Below are 25,881 nucleotides of genomic sequence, written 5' to 3' on the forward strand. Positions count from 1 at the left end.
TTAGCCCAGAAACTTAGAATACCCAAGATACAATTTGCAAAACACAAGAAAATCAAGAAGAAGGAAGACCAGCGCGTGGATACTTCATTCCTCCTTAGAATAGCGAACAAAATACCCATGGAAGGAGTTACAGTGACAAAGTTTGGAGCTAAGACAAAAGGATGGACCATCCAGAGACAACCATACCCAGGGATCCATCCCATAATCAGCCACTAAATGCAGACACTATTGCATATGCCAGCAAGATTTTGCTGAAAGGACCCTGATATAGCTGTCTCTTGTGAGGCTATGCCAGTGCCTGGCAAACACAGAAGTGGATGCTCACAGTCACCTATTGGACTGAGCACAGGGCCCCCAATAGAGGAGCTAGAGAAAGTACCCAAGGAGCATAAGGGATCTGCAACCCTATAGGTGGAACAACAATATGAACTAACCAGTACCCCAGAGCTCATGTTCTAGTTACATATGTAGCAGAAGATGGCCTAGTCAGCCATCATTGGGAAGAGAGGCCCCTTGGTATTGCAAACTTTATATGCCCCAGTACAGGGGAACGCCAGGGTCAAGAAGTGGGAGTGGGTGGGCAGGGGAGTGGGTGGGCAGGGGGAGGGTATAGGGCACTTTCGGGATAGCGTTTGAAATGTAAATGAAGAACATATCTAATAAAAAATTGAAAAAAAAAAGAAGCATGGGAGTGGGTTTTTGTGGGGGGGTGTGAGGTCAGAGGCCTCTCTCCACCTTTTGGAGGTGGAATCTCTCACTGAACCTGGAGGTGACTGACTGAGCTAGAGCCTCTCTCTCCACTCCTGACCGACCATGCTGGGTGACAGGCATATGCCACTGCATCTGGTTTTCACATGGGTACGGAGGTATTAGTCTCAGGACATCAGGCTTCTGTGGGAAGTGCTCTAGTAACCAAGCCACCTCAGCCTGGTGACACTACGTCTTCTTATAATGCATGGCCTTGATAATGGTAAGCAAAACGTGGTCAAAGAGAAGTAAGCAGGCTCTGTTTGTTATGAATGCTCGCTGTTAATTTTGTATTCTCTAAACATGTATTTAATATATAACATTAGCCTTCAATGTACCGATTAGCTTATACACACACACACACACACACACACACACACACACACACACACACACGTGCACTCAATGTAACTATTACATGTAGTTGTAGATGTGAACACAGGCATTGGTTTGAATGCACATGCTTTTAGCTCTAACCTTGCTGGGCAGTTTTCTGAGATTCACTCGTAGAAACTCAGAAAAGAGGGCCGGAGTGATTTACCTGCAGCCTCAGGGTACCGTAGTCAGACCACCTCCATGCCTTCTACAAGCCTTTTGGCCCTAGGGCATCATGGAAGAACTCGCTATGAGAATTGGTTAATTGCCTAGAAACTCCTATGACTGCAGTTCTGGGCTGCTGAACAGCCCTCAGAGTCAGTGTCTAAGCACCAAGGTCCCACCCCCTGCACACTTGAGCCTGAGATTTAATAACTTCCGAGAAGAACAAAAAGAAGCAGAGCAGAAAGACTGAAAGATGCACCAGAAACACGGAAACCACGGTGCTTCTGAGCACCGCTCTGCACCCAGCCTGCACACTAGGAAGGCTGCATTCACTTGCCAGGTGTCCTTTGTCTTCCCCCCGCCCCCCCCAATCTAATCCTCCTCAGTGTGGGAAGACTGCCTGATTCTCCCCCATCCCCTGGGGTGAACTCAGGAAGCCCATAGGCTGCCTCTGTACAAGCATCTGTCACAAGATGGAAGAGCCAGGTTTGGAAATTGGGGTAAAGTGAGTTGGGGGTGTAAGGTAAGGGTAGTAGATTATTAATAAAAAAAATCCTTGGAGGGACTGGGAGCTACCACAGCGGCCTGAGCTGGATAAAGAGCCAGCTCTGGTTGCCTTTGGTTGCTGTACTCTGAGGTGTTTGAGCCATTAAAATGCAGTGTTCTTTGCTGCTCACCCTGGCCATCTGGTGCTCGCTCCCATCTACAGAGCATCATGGGAGGCTCAGCTCCCTTGAAAATGCCTTGCTTGTGGGTGGACTATTTGTCTGGCTGGCTGCCTAGGTATCCTGTGCCCTGCTCGGGACGGTGACTCTGGGTTTGTTGGTCTTACGGACGCTTGTTCTCAGGTTCCCTTTCCACTGAATGTGCTAAGGAAAGCTTAGTATCTCAGACTCGAGCCGCACAGCCTCAGGGGGATCTGCACCACCTTGGAAAAACTCTCTCTCCCTTCACATAGTTTGAAACCTGTTGTTCTCAGAGGTTGATTCGGAGGGGGATGGAGCTGTGGGAGGGAGGAGGGGAAGGATTCCGAGCTTGGCAGGAGGTGGGAGGGTGGAGCAGGCTGGCAGAGCCAGGTGGCAGCTTGTGGGAGGAGGGAGGGGCTAGACAGAGATAGGGTTGACAAGGGCGGGGCGAGGGGGGAAAGCGAGTGAGTGGAGGAGTAGGGTAAATGTGTTTACTGTCTTCTTTGGGCTGTGGCAGAGGCAAGTAGGGGGTGAGTTTCTGAACCCCCTTGTGAGCAAGGGCTCCACCTTTGGAGAGAGGTGGTTTGGTATTTGGGTCTGGAGTGGGATAAGAACCCTAAGCCATATTAGCTTAGAGAGAAGCCCGCAGAGCTTCAAGGGAGTCTTTGCTGGGGACAGTGGCAAAGTCAGGAAAGGTAGAGATGCTCAGGGCTTGTGGAAGTGGCGGTCCAGAGCATGGTGGTCCAGCAGATGGCTCAAGCCACTGCCTCTTGACTATCAAGCTGGATGTCTGTGACATAGCTGCTTTGTCCGTGGTCACTCACTGTAAAGGATGTGAAAAATGAGCAAGGACCAAGGTTCCTGAGATCCAGAGTGACCAGGTAGATCTGGAGTGAAGTGTGCCCTGTGGAGGCTTTGCCTATGACATTGGTGCCTCTGGAGCAGGGCCTGATGGGAGCAGATGAGGAAGGCAGGAGAAGACATGGTCTCCCCGCGCTGGGTTTGCCTTGAGCAATGGCTTGGAAAAACCACGAGGAGGATTATTCCAAAAGTCAATAGGCAGGCCCTAAAATTGCTGTTTGTGGAAGAATGCCACTCACCCCAGCTTCTGGGACAGAATGAGAACCCAGCTCTGGAGACAGCCTCCTCTGCCACCCCCTTGCCTGCTCTGCGTCTGCCAGGCCCAGAGGCTGTGTGGCTTCTATTTCTCCCGAGTACATTGTCTCTCAGTAGGTTCAAGTTTCAGGTATGTTAGGATAATATAGAAATCCTCATGGCTTAGTCTTCTCCCAGTTAGGTGACTGTGAGACCAGGATTGGGTTGTACTGCCCTCTCTGAAGTAATTATGGAATAAAGAGAGCCTGAGAGAAATGGGTGTGACTACCAATGGAGCTTGTGGGTTTGGGAAGGGCGTGGGAGTCAAGAACAAACTCTGTCTAGTGTGAAAGGAAAAATGGGGCTTCCTGCCCTGCCCCTCCTCTGCCTTACCATGCCCACCCCTGCCTTCTCCTTTCCTCTTGTCCCTCCTCACCCCTGCCCTTCCTGCTTCACTGTAGACCTGACTTTTAACCTTTTAGCCAGGAGTGAATTTGCCCCCTCCCTGCACACCCCTCCCCACCCCTGTGCAAGTATAGTGATATCTGGAGTCGTTTGGCTCTCTATGAGGAGGGTACTACTGGCACCCTCCTTGTGGGTTTAAAGTCGAGGATGCTGCTTAACAGCCTGCCTTGGGCAGGATCACACCAGCCCCAAATGTCAATGGTGCCCAAGTTGAGAAATTCCAAGACTATTTTTATTTTTGTTTATATTTTTAGTATCAGAGAAAGACAATGGGGAGGGGGTCAGAGGGTGATGTTTTCACCTACTGGGATATTTGTTAGAAGACGAGGGTCACCATGATTTCTAAGATCCAAAAGGAAAGGGCATCAACTTGAGAAAACAAGTCTCCCATGACTCCCGTTTGAATGAAGACCAACATGCTTTTCTGCACTGTTAAGAATCTCAGGTATGTGATTGTTGATTTTGTTGTTTTCTACAGCAGTGTAGAAATTATTGTGCATGTGTAGAATGTGAGTAACTGTGTGTGCATGTGTAGAATGTGGGCACTTGTATATGCATGTATGTGCACATGTGTGCATGTGTACATGTGTGTATGCATATGCATGTGTGTGTATGCGTGTACATGTGTGTGTATGTATAGAATGTGGGCACCTGTGTATGCATGTATGTGCATGTATGTGCAAGCGTATTCGTGTGTGCATGTGTTTGCATGTGTGCACGTGTGTGTATGCAAATACATGTGTGTTTATGTGTACATATGTGTGCATGTGTAGAATGTGGGCACCTGTGTGTGCATTTGCGTGCATGTGTAGAATGTGGACACTTGTATATACGTATGTGTACATGTGTAGAATGTGGCCACTGTGTATACATATGTGTGCATGTGTGTGCACACTGGGGCTCACTATTAGGGTGGCTGGCCTAAGAGCTCTGGAGAAGTGGAAATACAACCTCCTATGCTTCCTGCTGTTTAATGTGTTTTATGGTAACCCAGCACAGGTCCTCTTCTTGTGCAGCAAGCACTCTACTGACTGAGCCATTTCTCCAGCCCAGTCAGTCACAGGTCTTACAGGATGAAGATAACAGTTTCTCAGATTGCCAACAGGTAAAGAGCTGCCGTCCCAGCTCTGCTTAAAGGTGAAACTGAAATGATGCTCTCCTGAGATCTCTGAGCACCACAGTATGTCTCTTGTAACTCTATGGTGGCTCCTCATAGCATCTATTTTATAGTCACCATTGCTGGTGAAGATGACAGAAGCCGGGGGTGGGGGTGGGGGACAGGGACGAGAGGAAGCCAACGTGTACAGCAAAGGGATATGGACTAGCTCTCACTCATGGGCAGAATCCACAGTTAAGTGGCACCTCCAGGACTTTGTCTCAGTTTGTGACAAAGCTTCATGGCCACCTCCTCCTCTAGTGAATGTTAGATCCACCCTAGGGTGGCACGCAGTCTCTCAACTTGTCTATTCTCCAGGCTTTGAGCTGCTTTTCTCTACTTTTGTCCAACCTGCTGCAATCTACCCATAATGCCTTTACAGAACCATTCTAAAATGCTAACCCTCTTCAAAACCTTAAGTCCCACCCCTCCCATTACCCACAGGAAGATTCCAAGTCATTCCCAGTTATCTTAGGATCCATCTTACAATCAGACTGTCTGTGGTCAGTGCTTGGCCCTCGTCTGGGCTGCTCTCCTATCTCGGACTTCTTACATGGCACCATTTGTCCTATGCTGGACCCCAAACTGTAACCACCAGCTCGCTGGAAGCCTGTTCACTTTTTAGCTGACCTTTGGATCCAGGAGCATCCTGGGATCCTAGGGAAGAGCCTTGCCGATCTGTGACTGCCACCTGTGTCGACCTGTTGGGTTACATTGTAACACATGTTCCCAGAATTGTAGGTGTTAGCTCCCTAAAGGCTGCACATGGCTCAATGAATTTCTTGCCTTAACACAATGCCAGAGTTCCGCCAGCTGCTCCTTGAAGGATACATGATTAAAAAGCACTTTGCTTTAATAGAGCTAATTTAACGTGTGGTGATTGTAATCGGTTCCATCTCCTTATTTCATTTGACAGGAGGAACGTTCAAATCTGAGCCGCATTTGAGCTGACTCTTTAATCAGGGTAGGAGTTCCCTCTATTTAAGTCTATGGACGAGATCTCCAAGCACCTTCCACGGAGGGTCCTGGGCTCTGGGGATTGCTTCTCTCTCTCTCTCTCTCTCTCTCTCTCTCTCTCTCTCTCTCTCTCTCTCTCTCTGGCTGTATATGGGCAGTTTCTAAAGCCACTGAGAATAAGGCTGCAGCTCCTGCTCTGGGTCTTTTCTTTCTGAAGGGTGCCGAGTTATTTTTCCCTTTCCCAGGGTCTTGGTTATGGTTGTGATGCCCACCGTGATGCACACGCGGGGCAGAATGATCCCTATCGATGACCATGAGGACCACAAGGGGCACAGGCTGGGGAAGGAAAGGCTCGAGGCACGTATGCCTGAGGGAAGTGGGAAAGATGGAGGTCAGAAGGCAGAAGGTTAGCTCCAGGACTCTCAGGGTGGACATTGCAAGAACTCTATCGACTGAAGCAGCGATACCTGTAAACACGTTGCTGTTTCAGGGAAGGAGGCAAATGTATAGTCTTAAGACACTAGGAGGAGCTGCACAGGGACCTCATGTAGCTGGAGTAGGCACCAGTTCAAGCCTCCAACCTGTTTAACCCTTGCAACCCCGTTACAAGGTCAGATCCCGATAGGAATCTGTACCATAGATTGGCCCATGTGTGGGGGCTTCCCGACACGGTCCCATGAGCCCCCAAGTGAGACCCAGGAGAAACATCAGCAGGCAGTGACCATGAAGCCATCTCCTAGGACATTTATGAAAGAGCGGGTACTGATAGCCATTCTAAAGACCCTTGGATGCTTGCATAGCTCCATATCTCCAGCTTGTCATCACAAGCCCTTGATTTGAGAGCTCACGTCAGGACTTGGCCTCTCCAGCATCACCTCTGATGATGGCACAGTTTGAGTGTTTGTGTGTCTATTTATAGACAGCATTTAGCACCACTGGGCTCTGCCTTTCAGGAAAGTTTCACTCAATGGATGGGGAATAAAGTCCTGGGTACCTGAAGGGCAAGCTCAGAGTAACTTCTTCCACTGTGGGATTGCTGCATGCTCTCTCTCTCTCTTTTTTTTTTAAATTTATTATTTTATGTGTATGAGTGTTTTGCCTGCATGTATGTCTGTGCACCACGTGTATGCCTGGTGCCTGTGGAGGCCAGAAGGAGGAACTGGAGTTACTGATGGTTGTGAGTAGCAGTGTGGATGCTGGGAATTGAACTCGGTTCCTCTAGAAGAGCAGTTAGTGATTTTAACCACAGAATCATCTCTCCAGCCTCTCTCGACTCTTTGATTAGGGCTTCTGGTGGAGTAAGTAGGAACATATACATTGCATAGATGCAAACAGAGATTACAGTTTTAGAGGCTGTTTAAAAAGTAGCCTTTGATCATATCCCACATACAGGCAACATGCATTGACTGGCCTCAGTGGGAGAGGAAGCACCTCCTAGCCTTGCAGAGACTTGAAGTGCCAGCGTGGGGTGATACACAGGGGACCTCCCCACCTGCTCAGAGAAGAGGTGGGGAGCGGGGAAGGATTATGGGAGGGGTGAGTGGAAGGGAGCAGTGAGCCGGATTTAAAGTGAACAAGTAAAAAATAAATTAAATTAAAAAAAAGAAAATATATGTACAGAATAAAAAAAAATAGCCTTTGGAAGGTAGGCAGCTAGTTATGCTGTGTGTACTGTGCTGTCTTCTAGACCCTATTGTCCTCTCTGGTTGCTTCCTGCTGTACACATACACACACACCCCTTCCTTGCTGACTTCCTTTTTCTCTCTGTGATTCAGTCTTTCTTCTGAGTTCTATAATGTGAAATCCCTGTGTTTTTGCTTTTTCTATTTCTCCATAACATTTTTTCTTTCATCCCATTTTTATTTTCTCTCTTGAGCCTCCTCACTTCAAAAACAAGACAAAAGTATTTAAATAAATATTCTACTTATGAAACATAGGTGCTTTTTGTTGGACACCCTGGATCCTATGGATAGTTTTACTTCTCAGGCAGGGCTGAGTTTTTTTGAGGTTGTTGGTATGGGATGGGAATGTGGAGGGGAGGCACACGTTGCTGCATCTTCTACTGCACTTAGATATACAGTGATTGGAGAAGCTTTGGTGTTAGTCCAACAGAGACTTCTTAGATGGCTCTGTGGTGCAACGGATAGTGCATAGGACTTCTAGTGATGAAAAAGATACGTCTGGTGAGCAGATGCTTCTGCTTGTCAATTGTCGGATGAAGTGTTCACTGGCTCTGAACCTGTGTCAGAGAGTGGGCATCCATGTTCTGTTCTCATCCCAGGTATCTGAGTTCTTGGAGGCCACGGAGACGATGCTCCTGTTCGTTTTATGGAGGAAACTGGTATTTCTCGCCTCACTTTCCTGATTTGAACCTTGTCTTAGTCAGGGTTTCTATTCCTGCACACACATCATGACCAAGAAGCAAGTTGGGGAGGGAAGGGTTTATTCAGCTTACACTTCCACATTGCTGTTCATCACCAAAGAAAGTCAGAACTGGAACTAAAGCAGGTCAGGAAGCAGGAGCTGATGCAAAGACTATGAAGGGATGTTACTGGCTTGCTTCCCCTGGCTTGCTCAGCCTGCTCTCTTATAGAACCAAGACTACCAGTCCAGGGATGGACCCACAAGGGGCCTTTCCCCCTTGATCACTAATTGAGAAAATGCCTTACAGCTGGATTTCATGGAGGCATTTCCTCAACTGAAGCTCCTTTCTCTGTGATAACTCTAGCTTGTGTCAAGTTGACACACAAAACCAGCCAGTACAAACCTTCTGTCATAATGATCATGCTCATGTCTCCTTATCAGAGTTTTTTGCAGAGTCAATATCCAGTTGTATATCTCATGACTCATGGATTTAATTTTCCTATCATGCTTCTTTGTTATCCTGTGATTCTTTTTCACAGAATCTAAGCGTGTCTGGCTAAAGCTGCACGTGTCTCTGAGGATAAGGGATGGCCGAATCTGGTGGATTATAGACTCTTTCCTTAAACCTTAAATTCCCTCACACATAGGGCATATCTGTGTTTCCCCCAAGGCACAGCAATTTAGAACGGCCATCCCCATTCTCTAGAGAATTCAGAATCTGATGTCTTTCTGAGGCAGGGGATCCATAGTCATTGGAAAAAAAAAATAGGAGGCAAATTGGAAACTTGACTCTGACCCCAGGACAGCCAAGAGAGGATCCTGCTTCTGACACGTAGGAGAATTAAAACACTGTGGTCATAGTGACCCAGACCGTGTGGTCCTTCACATATCACCAGAGGAATTAAAAGAGTATTAATTAAGAGCAAGTTTCTCCCAGTCTCTGTAAGGAAGGTCTAGCCTCACAACCCATGTTACAGACTCTGGTTGAATTCACTCACACATTGGAGACAGAATTTACATTTTCGGGCAGTAGAGCTAAGTTCTAACTCATGACTCGTTTTATCTCAGAGGAACCCTGGAGCAGAACACAGCGGCTCTTGTCTATAATCCAAGCACTCAGGGGCCTGAGGCTGAGGTGGGATGACCTCTGTGAGTTACAGGCCAGCCTGGGCTATAGAATGAGAAGGGATTGAAGAACAAAACACAAAGGAGAAGTGAAAAACAGGAGGGAAGAGGGTAAGGACTTCGAGGACCAGGAGGAAGAAGAGGACAGTGATGACAAAGATGAAGATGATGGTGGTGGTGATGTATGGGTCATTTACATTGGTCTTTAAGATGCAGAGATTAGGACTTAGCTTTTGGGCTGTGGATAGGGAAGGAATGGGCACTGTTCACAGTCCCTCTCTGATTTTGTAGCACATTGTGAAAACTGCGACTTTGTTTCATGATGATCTGACAGAAGCACACACTGCAGGGCTTTGAGAGGCTTTTAATTATAAAAACCCAGCTTGTGGTGCTTGTGATCAAGCGGGGGAAACAGTTTCAGCATGTGTAAGATCATAGGTAGAGCAAGATGAGGTGGGGGTGAGGGTGGGGGTGGGTGGGGCAGGGCAGAGAAGGATACAGAAATGAAGAGGGGAAGAATCCAGGGAGGCTTGTCCCTCTTCTGCTCCCCATCATACAATCCATGGTTATGTGATGACATTAGCCTAAGGTTAGACTTATTTGAACTCATGCAGTACAGTGGTTTGGGGTCATGAGCTAAAAGAATGCAACAGTAAAGACATTTTTTATGGTATCTCATCTAGGAACTGAAGGTGTTGAGTATTAAGGTTTTTGACTATGCTGTAGGGGGCAAGTGGGGTCCTGGATGGTTATGTATTGTTGACCTGAGTACCACTGTGTCAAGGACCAAAGCCTCATCCCCATGGGAAGAGGCACACTTCTCCTACATAAGGCTTGAAAGTCTTATGCAAAGACTTTCAAGGGATGGCAAAGTCCTCCTGTGATCTGAGTGTCAATGTTGACAGTGTGCAGAAAATGTCCGCCACAGTCTCCCCCCCTGCCCCCACAGTGTTTACACTCTAAAGATGGTAGAGAGGAGCTAAATCCTCATCCTCATTCAGCTACATGCAAGAATCTTGCTTTCCTGTTAACCATATAGAGCGAGCATGCAGAGCTTCCAGGTCACGGTGGCTCCTCCATCAGAGTGGGCAGAACCTGCCCGTGCTATGTCCACATGCCTGTCCCCTGAGAGTGTCCCAGGACCCAATCCATGCAAGGATGAGACACTTTGCCATAGAGGAATACTCAACTCAGCAGTCACACCACCAAAGGAATGAAAGCACTGACGGTATGCACAAGTGTTTGCAGTCCTTCTGGAACTGTTCACACGGAAGCTGTTATCAGGAACAATGTACATTTTCAAAAGAGAAGACAGTCAGCTTATCCCCTCTCTCCATGGTCTTTAATATTTAAATGTTAGCAGAGGAAATTACAACTGTCATCTACACAGTGATCTATTGTAATTATTTTTCCTCTCTTCCTAAAGATGCTTTGTGGATTCCATTCATTTAGCTTAAGAGCTTAGGGAATTACAACACAGATCTATACAGAGTGGAAACCATTGCAAGCTACTTACACATCATAGATTCTTCTTTTGTTTGTTGGAAAGCTCTGGATGTTACCAGATTGGTTTATCCCTGACTCAGGGAAAACTCTGAATGATATCTGATTTAACCATGACTCAGGGAAAATGAATGATAACTGATCAGTTTAATCATGACTCAGGGAAACTCTGGATGATACCAGATCTGTCTAACCATGACTCAGAGAAACTGAATGATACCCAATCGCTTTAACCGTGACTCAGCATTCCTTCTTCTTTTTTATACCGTCCAGCCCATGGAACAGGCACACATAAAACTTCATCCAACTTGGGTAAAATCTCTGACAAGTCAGGCTAAAATTATCGTGGATTCCCAACTCCAAAAGCAGTAACACAGAACAAATCCATTTCTATTCTTTAGCTCCATGATTGGGCAACATTTTTAGTCTTGAAGCTTGATCCCAACCAAGTGGAATTTTGAGTTTTGCATAAAGCAACCCTGATAGGATGCAGATAGACCTTTGATTTCCCAGGAATTAAAAATAAGCATGAAGCAGACAGTCATAGCAGGATTTGGTCTTAGCATGATTTTGCATTTCTCCATTCAAAACCGAAAGTAAATAATAAATTTCAAGGTACTCACTCATGGATTCAGTTAACTTGGCCATTGTCATTTCTTCTTTGTGCTTTTCCTGGGAGGCGAGAAGAAAAGACAATTATATACAATGTGTCTTAGACATGACAAGATGCAACAGTCAGTTGCAGCCACCTCTCTTGCTTTCTTTTTCCTAGGTCAGTTATATTGCAGCACTGTTACCAAAGAGTCACTGAAAAGAGGATTTTTAGGGCATTAAAAAACCTCCCCATTGCTCTTGGCAGTGAGCGGCTGTCACACTGATCTTGGATATATATAATTGGTGACGCACGACCAGTTTTCAAAACCTCTTTGACACTGGAGTTTTGACATTCATATGCCAAATTTTTGTTCTTTATTTTCCCTCATAGAATCCTTTTTATTTTTTCTTTTTCGGTATTTTTAGAGCTGATATTTTCGTAGTCATTTAGTTTCCAAAAAACTAGATAGATTTTATGCATCTTCCTTTGTCTTACCTTTTGGATTCCTTTAGAGTTTTCTGAAAGTCATTGTGTTTGTTTGATGGCTCTCTAACCTTATCTATTTTGAGCTGAAAACATTTTGCTTCAACCAGATATAGGTTATAACCCATCAAGTCCTAGAGCCAAGCTGATCCACGAAGAGACCGGCTCTGCCCTAATTAAAAAAAAAGAAGAAGAAGAAGAAGAAGAAGACGACTTTGGGACTGTTGAGAATAGCCCCTTCCCAGAGATGCTCTCTCCTATTTCTTCAAATGACGTTGGTTTCCTTTACTTCTTCAGTTCCTAATATAAGCAGTAAGCAAGCATGGGTGACGTTGATTTCAGTCCTCTGTAGACATGTCTGTCTGGTTCTGAGGCTAGGACACTTACACCATAAAATACAGAAGGCTACTGTAATCCATGCCTGGACATAGTCACAGGGACACAAGTGAGTGTGTTCTAGCTATTATCAACAGGTGTGGAAGGATGGTTATGTATGTGGATTCAAGTGTGTGTGTGGGGAGGCATGTATGTGTGTATGGGCATGTGTGTGTGTGTATGGGCATGTGTTTGTGTTTGAGAATGTGTGTATGTGTATGGGCATGTGTGTGTATATAAGCATGTGTGTGTGTATGTGTGTGTATGTGTGTGTGTGTGTGTGTGTGTGTGTAGGCATGTGTGTGTGGATGGGAAACTATGCACCCTGGTGGGCATGTGAAAGTTGGGGGAGAACCTCAAGTGGATGTCCTTACCTCCTTTGAGACACTGCATCCCCAGGTGAACTGGCTGATGAGCCTCTGGGGATTCTCCTGACTCCACCCCTCCTCTTTCCTTTGGAATGCTAGGATTGTTGTGTTTGACTTTACCCATTGGTCCATTTTCCTGGTCCTCTAGCCCCACTTCTGTATCTATGCTTCTTTACTGACATGGAAAAATGGTGTTGTAAATGTCAGCACAATGTACCTGGTGCTTTTAGCCACCAAGCCTTGAACATCAGGCACACATCTTCCCAAGTCAGTAAAAGACTACATCATTAGTAATGTTGTGGCTTTCATCCTGGGGGCGGGCAGAAAAATGTCCATTTAATTTATTTATATGGATGTATTCCTTCCCCATGTCGTTTATTCACTTCTGTTTTGCTATTTTATAGAGTGTCACAACAAGCATTGCATCTTGCTCCATGAGCCCACGTGAAGCAGTATTTACTAGTGTGCAAGGCTGCCCTTTTCCTCCCATGCCTGCCAGCTCGCCCATGATACACACACTCTACCCTCCAGCTTTGACATTTTTTTCTTGGCTATTTGTTTGCTTATAAACCATGGACTCTTGGCTTATGCTACCACGTCAGCTCCACTGACATCAACATTTGTGTTCTTAGAGACAGGGTGGCATTCTTGTCCCCATGGCCAGCTTCATAGACTGCTGAGCATATGGAAGCTACTTGGCTAAGACCTGAGACACATCCTGCCGGCTCAGGTTTCACAGCACAGTCTGCAAAACCATTATTCACCCTTCCTCAGTGCCATTCCTACTCTGGGAGGTATCTCTGAAAGGTGTGTTTGAGAGACTGAAGGAAAGAAAGGCCATCCAGAGACTGCCCCACCTGGGGATCCATCCCATATACAGTCACCAAACCCAGACACTACTGTGGATGCCAACAAGAGCTTTCTGACAGGAGCCTGATATGGCTGTCTCCTGAGAGGCCCTGCCAGTGCCTGACAAATACAGAGGTGGATGCTCTCAGCCAACCATTGGACTGAGCACAGGGTCCCCAATGGAGGAGCTAGAGAAAGGACCCAAGGAGCTGAAGGGGTTTACAGCCCCATAGGAAGAACAATACTAACTAACCACTATCCCCAGAGTTCCCAGGGTCTAAACCACCAATCAAAGAGTACACATGGTTCTAGCCACATATGCAGCAGAGGACGGCCTTGTCAGTCATCAATGGGAGGAGAGGCCCTTGGTCCTGGGAAGGTTCGATGCCCCGGTTAGCGGAATGCCAGGACCAGGAAGCAGGAATGGGTTGGTTGGTGAGAAGGGCGGGCAGGAGGGGATAGGGGGTTTTCAGAGGGGAAATCAGGAAAGCAGATAACATTTGAAATGTAAATAAAGAAAATATATAATTAAAAAAAGAAAATGGTGGCAAGAGAATTATGAGAATTAGAAAGAAAGAAAGAAAGAAAGAAAGAAAGAAAGAAAGAAAGAAAGAAAGAAAGGAAGGAAGGAAGAAAGGAAGGAAGGAAGGAAGGAAGGAAGGAAGGAAGGAAGGAAGGAAGGAAGGAAGGAAGGAAGGAGTGCTTGATTGAGTGGAAACAGGGTTCTCGGGTCACACAAACTGCATTTGTAAAAATGAAGGCAAACACTGCCTTTTGTTTAAGACACCTAGACCATCCTAGTTTATCTAGTGACACCAATAATTAGCATGTTGAGTGTCCTGCCCCACACACAAGTGCCCTGGATGAGAGGAACCTGTAATGACCACACTGGTTCAGATCACGCATACTCAGTGTGCAACCTGACAGCGTCTGGGATCCGGGGGCCTGAGCAGGCTGTGGCAATGCAGGCACCTCCAGCTACCGAGGTTTGGCTTCACTTCACGGCTTTGGCATCTGACCCCTCCTCACGCCCTGCTTGCTGAGTTGGTTTCCTTGACTTATCTCTTCTTTATGTCCTGGCTCCAATTCCTCAGGCCTCATTTGGATCACTATTTCCTTCTGCCTGACCCAGAGGGGAGACCCCCAGCATAACATAGGATACTGGGTAGTTTTTATGTCAACAAGTTAGAGTCTTTAGGGACAAAGGTAAGTGGAAAGGTCCAGCTCACTGTAGGCAGTGCCAACCCTGAGCTGGTGGCCATGGGTGCAATCAGAGAGCAGGCTGAGCAAGCTGTGAGGAGACATTCAGTGAGCAGTCCTCCTCCATGGCTTCCAACATCAGCTTCTGCCTTGAGTTCCTGCCATTACTTTTCTGGACCATGAACTACAAGCTATAAATGAAATAAACCCTTTCCTCCTCACGTTGCTTTTGATTTCTATTTATTATTATTATTATTATTATTATTATTATTATTAATTTCACAGCAGTAGAAACCCTAACTAAAACCACATAGACACTCAGATTCCCAGATTCTGGGCATTCTGTCCTTAAGCATTCTCTCCAGGTTGATCTGTTTTCTGGTGTGTGACTGCCTCTCTTCTCACTACAAGGCTGCCTGCCATGTTTTGGACTCTTGGTTTTCCTGATGGGAGGTCCTTGGAGCTCATTTTCCCTCTCATCTGTAGTTAAAGGGAAGCTCTGACATCGTGAGAGGAGGGGTCTGTAAAAATCCTAAATTTAGCTATCTCAGACTGACTCATCTATAGCATAACGTACAGTGGAAATCACGACATATGTTTTGGGGTAAGTAGTTTAGTCACTCCGCTGCATGTCTTTAAACTCCTTATGGCCTTCCCTCATTATCAGAAAGTTGATGTTTGCAATTACATGGCATGTGGACCCAATACAGCATGCACACTCCATTCCTGGTCCCAAGTAAGCATTCCACATCCTAAGCCAAGGCTCCCTCCATAGTAAATGGCTTCCTGGTTGTCGGATTTGCATTACTGGGAAGAGATTCTGAAATACAGCCCAGCAAAACTGGGAGATGTTTTGTTAGCAATGATCAAGTCCAGCCCCACAGAGATGGCAGCTGATAAAACTAAACCCAGGAGAGAGTGGGCCTTGCCAGGAGAGGGAGCATTCCACTTCCTCTCTCTTCCCTACCCAGCGAGGGAGGCACTCAGCCTACATCCGACCTTTCCACTTGCAGTCTTCTCAGTGCTGTCTTACCTTCCTCTACCCTCAACACTGAAGGTTGGTTTTAAATCATGTTCCCCTCCTCACAACCCCCACCCCCCACCCCCAAACCAAAAACGTGACTTAGTCACTGTGATGGTTTGTATATGCTCAGCCCAGGGAGTGACACTATTAGAAGGTGTGTCCTTGTTGGAGAAGGTGTGACACTGTGGATGTGGGCTTTAAGACCCCCATCCTAGCTGCCTGGAAGTCAGTCTTCTCCTAGAGGCCTTCAGATCAAGACATAGAACTCTCAGCTCCTCCTGCACCATGCCTTCCAGGATGCAGCCATGCTCCCACCTTGATGATAATGTACTGAACCTCTGAACCTGTAAGCCAGCCCCAATTAAATGTTGTTCTTATAAGAGTTGCCTTGGTCATAGTGTCTGTTCACAGTAGTAAAACCCTGACTGAGACAGATGGGGAGTTCAGGTAAATGTGATCAAAATAAATGATTTGAAATTCTCTTAAGAATTAATAAGAAAATATTTTTAAACATCAAAGATGAGCTAAATAAAAACATGTCCAGAAAAAAAAATGGTGGTTTGCTGAACACAGATCCTGTCCAAGCTCCACTGCAGTCCTGGGAAGGGGATGCCAGACTCAGTGGTGATTTGCTTCTAATTTTGACTACCTTTTAAGGTGAACAGACAAAGCCCTGGTGTGCCAGGGACTTTCCTGTGCAGTGTCTTCCCGTGGGGAGCCAAGGGCTTTGCACTGGAGGTCATCCTCCATCTCAGCGTCTCCTTCCAAATAGAAAGAAAGCCAAGGATGGGGGAACCTTCCTTGTCCAAGAACAGTTTACACTGCGTGCGCAGCAGCATTCCTGTTTACTTGTGTGTCTGGCTGGGGGGGCAGGGAAACAGTGTGAAGAAGCAAATTTGAATGAGGGAGTTTGGAAGCCTGGAGGAAGAGGGGCTTGTGTCTTGGCTTGACTGCTTCTTAGTCATTTACTAAGTTATGGTGGACATTTCAGCATCTTCTGTGTAAGCGGGAACATGTGGCATGTGGATGCCCTCATCTAAAGGCCAGTTATAAAGCACACTGGACTGTGGGCACAAACACCCTGAGGGGTTAGAGTCCCATGTGTCCCCAATCCCAATCCCTCAGATACCGTGTAAAAGCTGGAGTTGTGGCTGCTTTCATATCTGAGAACAAATACTGACTCCGCCATTTGTACAAAGCATCCAGACCTAAGACTGCCAGCCCCACAGGGTAGACTCACCAGGAGAGTGACTCCATAACTCACCCAACCCACCAAAACAAACACCAGGTTCTGGGACGTGGTGTACTGCTCAGGAGGGCTGGGCCTTCCAGCTCTGAAGGCAGCCTCCTGCAGTGGTGTTCTACATTGTGTGGAGCAATACAGATGTTAGAGTTAAGTGGAAACATTATGGCGTGTTTGAACCAAACTCGTCACTGATGCTGAAGGAAATCTCCCCATGTTGATAGAGTTGCATCAGACTCCCTGCTGAAGCTGTGATTCTAAGGGGTAATGAGTATTTAATGCTCTGTCTGATGCCATTCTCTCTGACATGCCCGGAAGTCAACAAAGGCTCAGTGGTTGCTATGTGATTGTGTGTGTGTATGCATGTATGTGAGTATATGTGTGCATGTGTATATGAGTATGTGTGGTATGTGTGAATGTGTGCATGAATGCATGTGTATATGTATCTGTGTGTGCATGTGTATATGTGTATGTATATATGTGTATATATGTGTGTGTCACAAATATGTGTGATATGTATATGCATGTGTGTGGTGTGTGTATACGGATCTATGTGTGATTGTATGTTGTGTGTATATATGTGAATGTGGGATGTGTGTGTACATGTGCACATGTGTGTGATTTGTGTGATTATGTGTGAATGTGTGTATGCATGTGTATGAGTGTGAATGCATGTGTGTATATGCATGTATTTTCATGTGCATGTGTGTGTATGTATGTGTTTGTGTGATGTATGTGAGTGTGATATGTGCATGTATGTGTGTGGTATGTGTGTGTGATGTGATGAGTGTGTTATGTTTGTGCATGCATGTGTGCATGTCTATGAGTGTGTATGTGTATGTAAGATGTGTGTGTGTGGGTTATGTGTGTGTATGGGTGAGTATATATATATATACTCATATATATACATATATATGCATGATTTGTGTGTTTGCATGTGTATGTGAGTGTCGTCTGTGTATGTATGTGTGATGTGTGTATGTGTGATTGGGGGGGTATGATATGTATATGCATGCATATGTGCATATGTGTGAATTTATGTTTGGTGTGTGTGTGTGTGTGTGTAGGGTAGGGGAAGAGAGATGGCACTTATAGAATAGAGCTTTCAGTGGGTGGAGGAGCTGCTTCTGCTGCTTGGGACACTGTCATCCCCAGGGCTGGGGTGGCTGTACCCCGCATATGCCATACCCTCTCCACCTGCCACCACCCTGAAGCAGGCTTTAAAGACTGAAGGAGAGGCTCATTCAGTCTGATATATTTTGAACCAATCACATTTGCATCTCAGATATTTATATCTTTCTAAACTGTGCTCACACTCACCAGAAAACTGTGATCTCCCTTTCAAATTACAAGCCCGCAAAGGAACATTTCTGCAAGGTGGGAGGTGGTAGCGCCATTCTGTAAACTCTTATCTCCAAATAGACCCCATCCCCAGGTTTACACAGGGTCTCAAGCCTCCTGCTATGGACTTGGTGGTGTGTGTGTCTCGGGGGAGGGAGGTGGTTTACAAATGTTCTTGTGATGTCCCCTGGCTCTTCCTCACTTCCTGTTCTGGCCTGAGGCTATGCAAGTCACTAGAACACACGTGGAATGAGGGACATCCTCAGGTAGGCATCCAGTCGAGTGCTCTTTGCTTGTGGCATCATTGACGTGGCTGTGAGTCTGTCCTGAGAGATGCGGGCTCAAGCATCTAAGAACCACTAGCCAACTCTGCCTCATGCAGAACTAATGGCAATGGTTGGCCATCGTGTTATGACCATTTGGGGACAATATGTATTTAGAATCTAACACTATAAACAGAGATTGCCATGCAGTTATTTCCTGAATGCTTTCTGAATTGAATACTCCTTCCTGGAGGGGAGTGGGTAGCTCAGAAGGGGCTAGCTCAGAAAATCTCGACTCAAGTTGAGGTGAGACACTAACACTCTGGTGCTCGGGACTGAGAGAAAGGAGAGAGGTGGCCGACAGCCAAGGCCAGAACCTGGGCAAGCTCCTTGGTGTTCTTCATGAGCCAAGGGAAGTGGCTGGTGACATGGGGTGCAGTGCTTTCCTTGATGCCAAATGATACAGGGGTGTAGAGAATGAAGCATTTACAGGCAGAAAGTTGGCTCACGTTTGCCGTTAGACTCAGTTAAAACCTGCTAACCTGTCGATTGGAGCGAGTTCCGATGTGCTATTGAGCCGCGGGGTGTCGATAATGATAATGTTCTCTGCATTTCAAAAGCCAGAAGGAAGCATTCCAAAAGTTTAATGTAAAGAAATGATCGCTGTTTGGGGAGATAGATGTGTTTTCCCTGATTTAAGCATCACGCAGTGTACACACATATCAAACACCACATGGTACTACATAAATCTATACAGTTTTGTGATTTTATATACCACTTAAAGCAAATTTAACTGTACAAAGACCCCTAAGGCAACCTCAGAATTTCATGATTTGGGGTGAAAATGTGGAGGGGGGGGAAGTTATTTGAAGACAGAGGTAAAGCTTTTACTGGTTAGGACATACAGTGTATATGATGGTTTTGTATATGCTTGGCCCAGGGAGTGGCACTATTAGGAGGTGTGACCCTGTTGGAGTAGGTGTGTCACTGTGGGCAGGGGCTTTAATACCCTAGTCCTAGCTGCCTGGAAGTCAGTATTCTGCTAGCAGCCTTCAGATGAAGATGAAGAACTCTCAGCTCCTTCTGCACCATACTAGACTGGATGCTGCCATGTTCCTGCCGTGATGATAGTGGACTGAACCTCTGAACCTGCAAGCCAGCCCCAATTAAATGTTGTCCTTATAAGAGTTGCCTTGGTCATGGTGTCTGTTCACAGCAGCAAAACCCTAACCAAGACAGGGAACTTTTGGTGACATGACCCTCCTTGCCAAAACAAAACAAAACAAAACAGAAAGAACAACCTCATACCACATCCCTTATTAGGACCGTAACCTATGAATGCCCTGCTTGGTCCCCTCTGGCATCATCACTGTGGCCTGGTTGGTCAGATGGTCCCTGCTACTACTCTGAAGGAACAGGGTGTTTTACCACAGTAAACCCAGCCTGATATTCAGGATGAGGCTGAACTTAGTAAAAGCACAGCTGAGAACCTGACTGGGTTGGCAGTCCTCGCTCCTAGTTTGTGACAGGAAGGGCAGATTTAGAGAACCACTGTAGGAAGTTTATTTGATGCCATGAGATCCCACTAAGAGGAACAGAGACTTTTCGAAACTGCTGGGTGCCTTAACAGCTACCTCCTACTCTAAGTTCTCAAAGTTCTTTTTCTGCAGGCATCCTCCCTGGGGACCAAACTTGAACACCATCCCAGTGTGTTTGGTAAACTTCAGGCGAGTCCCTGGAATCTCCTCAAGGTAGATGGCTTCTTGGCATACTGATGAGTAGCTCATTCTGTCTTCCTAGATTTACCAGGAAGGTAAATCCCCGGGTGAGCATCATTACCCAAGCCCCACCAAGCAGTTTTCTTTACAGCAGGCCCTGAGCCTGACAGAGAGCTGTGAGGATACCTGGAGAGGCAAGTCCCAAAAACCCTGGACACGATCACCACTGTCCTTTTCCCAGACAGGCGCTCCTGGTCCTGAGATGCACATGTCCTAAGGTCTCTCCCCAGAATTCCAGGATTCAAGTGTCAGAGTTGAATCCCAGGAGAAACCTGGTGTATCAACTCAGTCTTTTTCTGCCTGAGACTTTGGGAGGGCAAGCCTTGAGTTCTTTGCTTTTGTTTGTGTGGCGTTACTTTGTTGCAGAGAGATGGTGTGGGTAGTGTTGATGTGGTGAGGGGGGATAGTGAAAGTTAGCACAGTGGCCTCCTTTGGCATAAAAGGGATGTTTAGGGAACAGCCACCTGGCCCACAGCCTGGCCCGGCTTAAGCAGTCACTGTGGTCCCAAGGTGATGCAAATGATGGTCACCAGAATGCTTGGTTTGCCTACAGCTAGTGTTACAGTAGAACGCCTCCTGAAGATACACTGGTACCCTCGGTTCTTAATTAGCTTCATCTTTAAACTTCTACAGTAATCCTCACTGGCAAGAAGGTTTCAGATTTCCCACAAGGCTGTGGTGTGCTGATGAGGGAGAGTTTCCATGTTTCCCTTCAAGAACACGTTGGTTATAGTAGTGAACGAGAGTTTTTCATTCATTAATTAATTCATTCACTCATTCATTCATCTACCCAACCTGCCTAAGTCTGTTAAGGCACAAGTGTTTGGAAGGTTGTGATCAGATTTCTGAGAAGAGATTGAGCTGATGGTGAAATTCAAGTCTATTTAATATTGGGGAACCTTACTGAAGCTGCCCCAATGCTCAGAGGACAGAGAAACCAGTGGAACGTAACAGAGACTCCATCCTAAGCCAGGCCACTCTGGGGCCAGTCACTGCCAGGATATTGGCACAGAAGCCATGATGGACTGCCACGGAAGCCCTGGTGAGTGGAATCATCCAGGGAGCCGGTTCGGAGCAGATGCAGAGAGGTGAAACATGAGAAAGGTCTGATTTTCTCAGCTGTGCTGGTACAGCGGTAGTCATGAAAGACCCACAGTAGGAGGAATGTTTTCAAAATGATACTTTGACAATTTCTCCAGGAGCAAATATAACATTTACTGGAGTTGAAGATTGAGGGAAATTCATGGGTGGAAACTGTATCATTTTCTTGTGCTTCCTTCCATGTGCTTTCAGCCTGAACTTGTGTTAAGGTAGTGGAGGGCAGGGAGGGAAGGTGACCCTATTACTAAGCACCCAGTAATTGGTTCTCAGTAGCAGGGATCCCTAAAAATGGGGGAACAGCACCCCACTCTCTTTTATTACTCTATGGCTTCTTTATTTTTTTCTATTTATGATTAACTTCTTAATTTTAAATTGATTTAAGCATTCGGGAAGACAAGATACTTCTCCCCATCTCTCTCAGCAAGAGGAAGTTAAAAACTCTGGCCGTTATGTCTTTAACTGATTTAGTTTGTGTGTATGTACATATTCATGTAGGTACACATGTGCTCATGCATGTAAAATCCAGGTGGAAAGGTTGGCTGTCTTTCTTCAGGTAAAATCAATCCTGTTTTTGAGACAGAGTCTCTCTAGTATCCTGAACTCACAAAGTAGATTAGGCTGGCTAACAAGCTACAAGGCTTGTCAGTGTCTGCCTCTTCAGAGCTGGGTGTATAAGCCTGCTTCTCCAGGCTTGACTCTTTTTTGTTTTAAAGGAAGCATGGATTAGTGAGGCTTAAACTTATATCCTGATGCTTGCAAGGGAAACACTTTACTGACCAAGGTATATCCCTGACTCTGGACATTATTCTTTAACATAAGATTGCTCTGACAAGTGAGGGGAAGGAAGCAGGCTAGATAGTGACCTAGGACACTGGGCATGGATTCTCTGGGTTTCTTCTTTGCTTTGTTTGCCCAGAACTGGACATTACAGACACCATAATCTCAGATACATCAGGATATAGAAGACCTTGATGTCTCCAGCCAAATGATCAAGAAAGCAGAAATTTAAAACAAAGCATTTTTTCTAATAATTTATCTAACTCTGACTAGGAAAGAAAATAGCAGCATCTGTGTTTAAAGCTAAGGTCAAACAAGAAGGGTAGACTTCTACCCATGCCAGCCTCTGAGGGGCAGACTGTGGAGTCTGGATTTCCATCTTGCAAAGGTTAGAGTGACTCCTTAAGTATTCTGGAGTCTGGACATCTAACTGTATCTGACATGAGGAGTTGGCTTTGTCTGTCCACACTGAGGTGGTGTTAGGATGGAGTAGAGCTGGGACATTTACCACTACTTAACCCTATTCAACCCACAGTTAAGCTATATTCACAGAGGGTCGATGGAGACCAAGTGGAAAGAGACAACGAAGTATCCTTCATGCCTCGGTTCACACAATACCCTGGAGGCCCAGCTATGTGCCTGACCTTGTTCCCATCCAGCCCTGATGAAGGTCTGCCATTAACAGATGTTGTATCTCAGGGACCAGTGAGGTGAGGCCCTCTTAACCCACCAGAGTGGTTTCAAAGTAGACCTATTACAGCAAGGACTTGATACAGGATCTTACAACACTCAAAATGTCTAGGTTTCAATAGAAAAAGGATCACTTCTGACACCAGGAATCAGGAAGCTCAAATTAGATCAGAAAAGACAAGTTCAGACACAGCCATGACATGGCTTTTAGATTCATCTGAGAGAGGGTTTAAGGTATGCCATTTTGAGACAACTATGGACATGATCAAATGATAAAAGAAGTCACAAGGAAGAAATCGTAGGTCTTGGGGTGGCGGCATTAGAGGCTAGGCGAAGAACTGAATAGAAAAATTGGAATTGAAAACTACAGTAAATAAAATAAAATAAAGGACTCAATGGATCTGACAGAACACAGAGGCAGCGAGCTTGATGATAGAAGTTACCAGGTTTGATCAGCAGCAAGAAAGAAAATGAAGAGGATTTATCAACCCATCAGGCTCATATGGGGTTGTTGCAGAAGATCTTCCATTGCTGACACATCATCAGAAAGCAGGAGGGGACATGGGTGGGGCTGAAAGTGTTCAAAGGAATAACATATATAACTTTCTCAAATTTTATACAAAATGTTAATTTGTAGATTTAAGAAGCTAAGTGAATCTCAAACAAGAAAACCCGAAGTGATGGACACAAAGGCATAGCATAAGTGACTGAAAACCAAAATAGGTCTGAAAAGAGCCACAAATGTGAGGGAAAAGTCACTGAAATGAGAGTGGATTTGTAAGAAGCCACAGGGACTGGAAGGAAGTAGGCTAATTTAGATTCTCTATTCTCTTTTAGTATGACTGTTAATCTCAACATGCCTAGGATATTAGCAAACATGAGTCTGGGTGGGGCCATGAATATACTTTTTTGGAGATTAGCTAAGATGTTGAAGATGTATCCTGAATGTAGAAACTTGAAGTCAGAATTGACTAAAAGAGAAAAAGAGAGAAAGCATTTTCTCTCTCCCTGTGCTTCTTGGAGATGGATGGAAACCCTGGATTCCCTGCGCCAAAATAAACACTTCCCCCTTAATACTAGTTCTGCCCAGAATTTTGGCATAGCAATGAGAAAGTCAATTAGTACAACTAGCAAGAATATCCTTCCTAAGTTAAATACAAGCATTCTAAGATGAAGGAAAACAAAGAGAATTCACCACCAGGAGGCTTATCCTCAAAGAAACAGTTGCCTAAATAGAAAGAAAATGATTAAATAAGAATTTCTTGAAACATCCCACAAGTACAGAAGATGTAGATAGAGCTAATACACAGATAAACACAAAGTCCTTTCTGACTTCTTCAGGTTTATATGTTCGATGGTTGACGAACAAGTTAAAGTGTGGTCTGATTTGGTTCTCAGTGCATGTGTTGACACCCAAAATTTGTAGAAGGAAAACAGATGTAAAGGGACCTAAGTTTCCACACTTCCCTTGAGTTGGTAAAAATACCATCAGCAACAGGTAACTTAGTATAGAGAGTGCCATGTTCAGAGAAACCACTAGGAAGCATAAAGACAGCAATACATGCGAAAACACTGAAGAAAAGTCAAAATTAAATTATAAAAAAATGTTGAAGTAGCCCACAAAAATTCAGATGAAGTAGAAATTCAGATTCAGGGGATAACAACAAAAAGCAAGGTAAAAAAAATTACATAGCATAACTAGTTTTTTACATGCGAGTAATTATATTAAGTGTAAATGGTTTAAACATGCCAATTTAAAGACAGAGATTAGGAGAATTTATAAATAAAAAAAATCTATCTCTATGCTGGAAATACAGCTGTTTAAATGAAATCCACTTAAATATTATTATGATGTAGGTTGAAAGTAAAATTATTGAAAATTACATACCATAAGAATATAAACAAACTGGGTGGTGGTGGTGCACGCCTTTAATCCTAGCACTTGGGAGGCAGAGGCAGGTGAATCTAAGTTCGAAGCCAGTCTGGTCTACAGAGCAAGTTTCAGTGCAGCCAGGGCTACACAGAGAAACCCTGACTCTCAAAATGACTGAACCTACAAGCTGCCAAAACAACATTAGCTGTTCTCAGAGAAATAACCATAACAAATTAGCAATTCTCCTGCCCACCCCCCGCCCCACACTGAATTCTGACTAAAAACCACAAACCACCCTGACCCTGTCGCTAGAATTCCCCTGATGTTGATAACTGTGATGTTAATAGCTGATCCATAAGTTAAAAAGGTATTACTTCTTTGCTGACCAAATCATAATAACCCACCATGGGGGCAAGCAAAGTGAGGGACTAGGCCAAAGGGTTACTTAGTCACTATACAAACCAACCAATGCCTGAAAGGGTTACTTGCTACACCAATTAGAACCCTGTTGTCCAAATCTGCCCCTTACAAAGGTATAAAAAGTGTGTTATTTCTCTCTTCTCGGTCTCTCCTCTGGCCTGTGTGATGAGAGGGGAGTCCCCAACATGTTGGAATAATAAAAATCCTCATGCATTTTGCAGCGATGGTGATCTCTGTGGTCTTTGTGAGTCAGGGTCTTTTGACGAACTCCAACAATGCAAAGCAGAGCAGAGCGGACACAACTCGACAAGATGAGTTAGTAAGATCAGAGGCTCTGTCAACCAAGGAAACACAGTCACAAGCGGATGGATACAGTCCAACAACAGCACTTTAAGATAGGTGAACAAAAGCTGATAGTAAGCAGAAGCAGAAAAATTTATAAGTGTAACCGAAAGCATCAACACATTGCTTTTAACCATCGCTGGAACCATTAGAGAGAACATCAACCGTGGTGTCACAGTGACTCAGCAGCTCTCTCAGCTAACAGGATGTCCACAGTGGTGACTCGGTGGCATTCATCCAACAGCGCCAGAACACACCTTCTATTTCAAGTGCTTCTACATGATGGGATATATTACAAATAATAGGCAACCTAAAGGAATTGGATCATATAGAGCGCAGTTTTGGATCATAAACTGAAAATCAAAATGTGTATTTTCCCTCTGCCTTCTACCCCCCTTATCTGTCCCACTTTGCACTCTGTCCCTCTCAATCTCCCTGAGTTTGGACAGCTTCACTTGAAGACTCATACAAAAGACTTTACAGTGGGAAGTATCCTTTCTCACCCAGGGCTGTAAGGGAAT

At 45.3% G+C, this 25,881-nt stretch overlaps 1 protein-coding gene across 3 annotated transcripts in view; it reads right to left on the reverse strand.

Moving 5' to 3' along the window:
• Positions 1 to 25,881, reverse strand: part of Kcnj6 (potassium inwardly rectifying channel subfamily J member 6) — a 250,871-nt gene that overhangs the window by 185,763 nt on the left and 39,227 nt on the right. For all 3 annotated transcript variants that reach the window (XM_029470725.2, XM_021185320.3, XM_021185319.2), the window contains exon 2: positions 11,262 to 11,310. In XM_029470725.2, the coding sequence (XP_029326585.1) occupies positions 11,262 to 11,292 (31 nt within the window). In that variant the 5' untranslated portion in view covers positions 11,293 to 11,310. The remainder of the gene's footprint in view (positions 1 to 11,261; positions 11,311 to 25,881) is intronic.

This window comes from Mus caroli, unplaced genomic scaffold, assembly GCF_978045245.1.
Source record: "Mus caroli unplaced genomic scaffold, Mus_caroli_1 scaffold_17, whole genome shotgun sequence".
Lineage (NCBI taxonomy): Eukaryota > Metazoa > Chordata > Mammalia > Rodentia > Muridae > Mus > Mus caroli.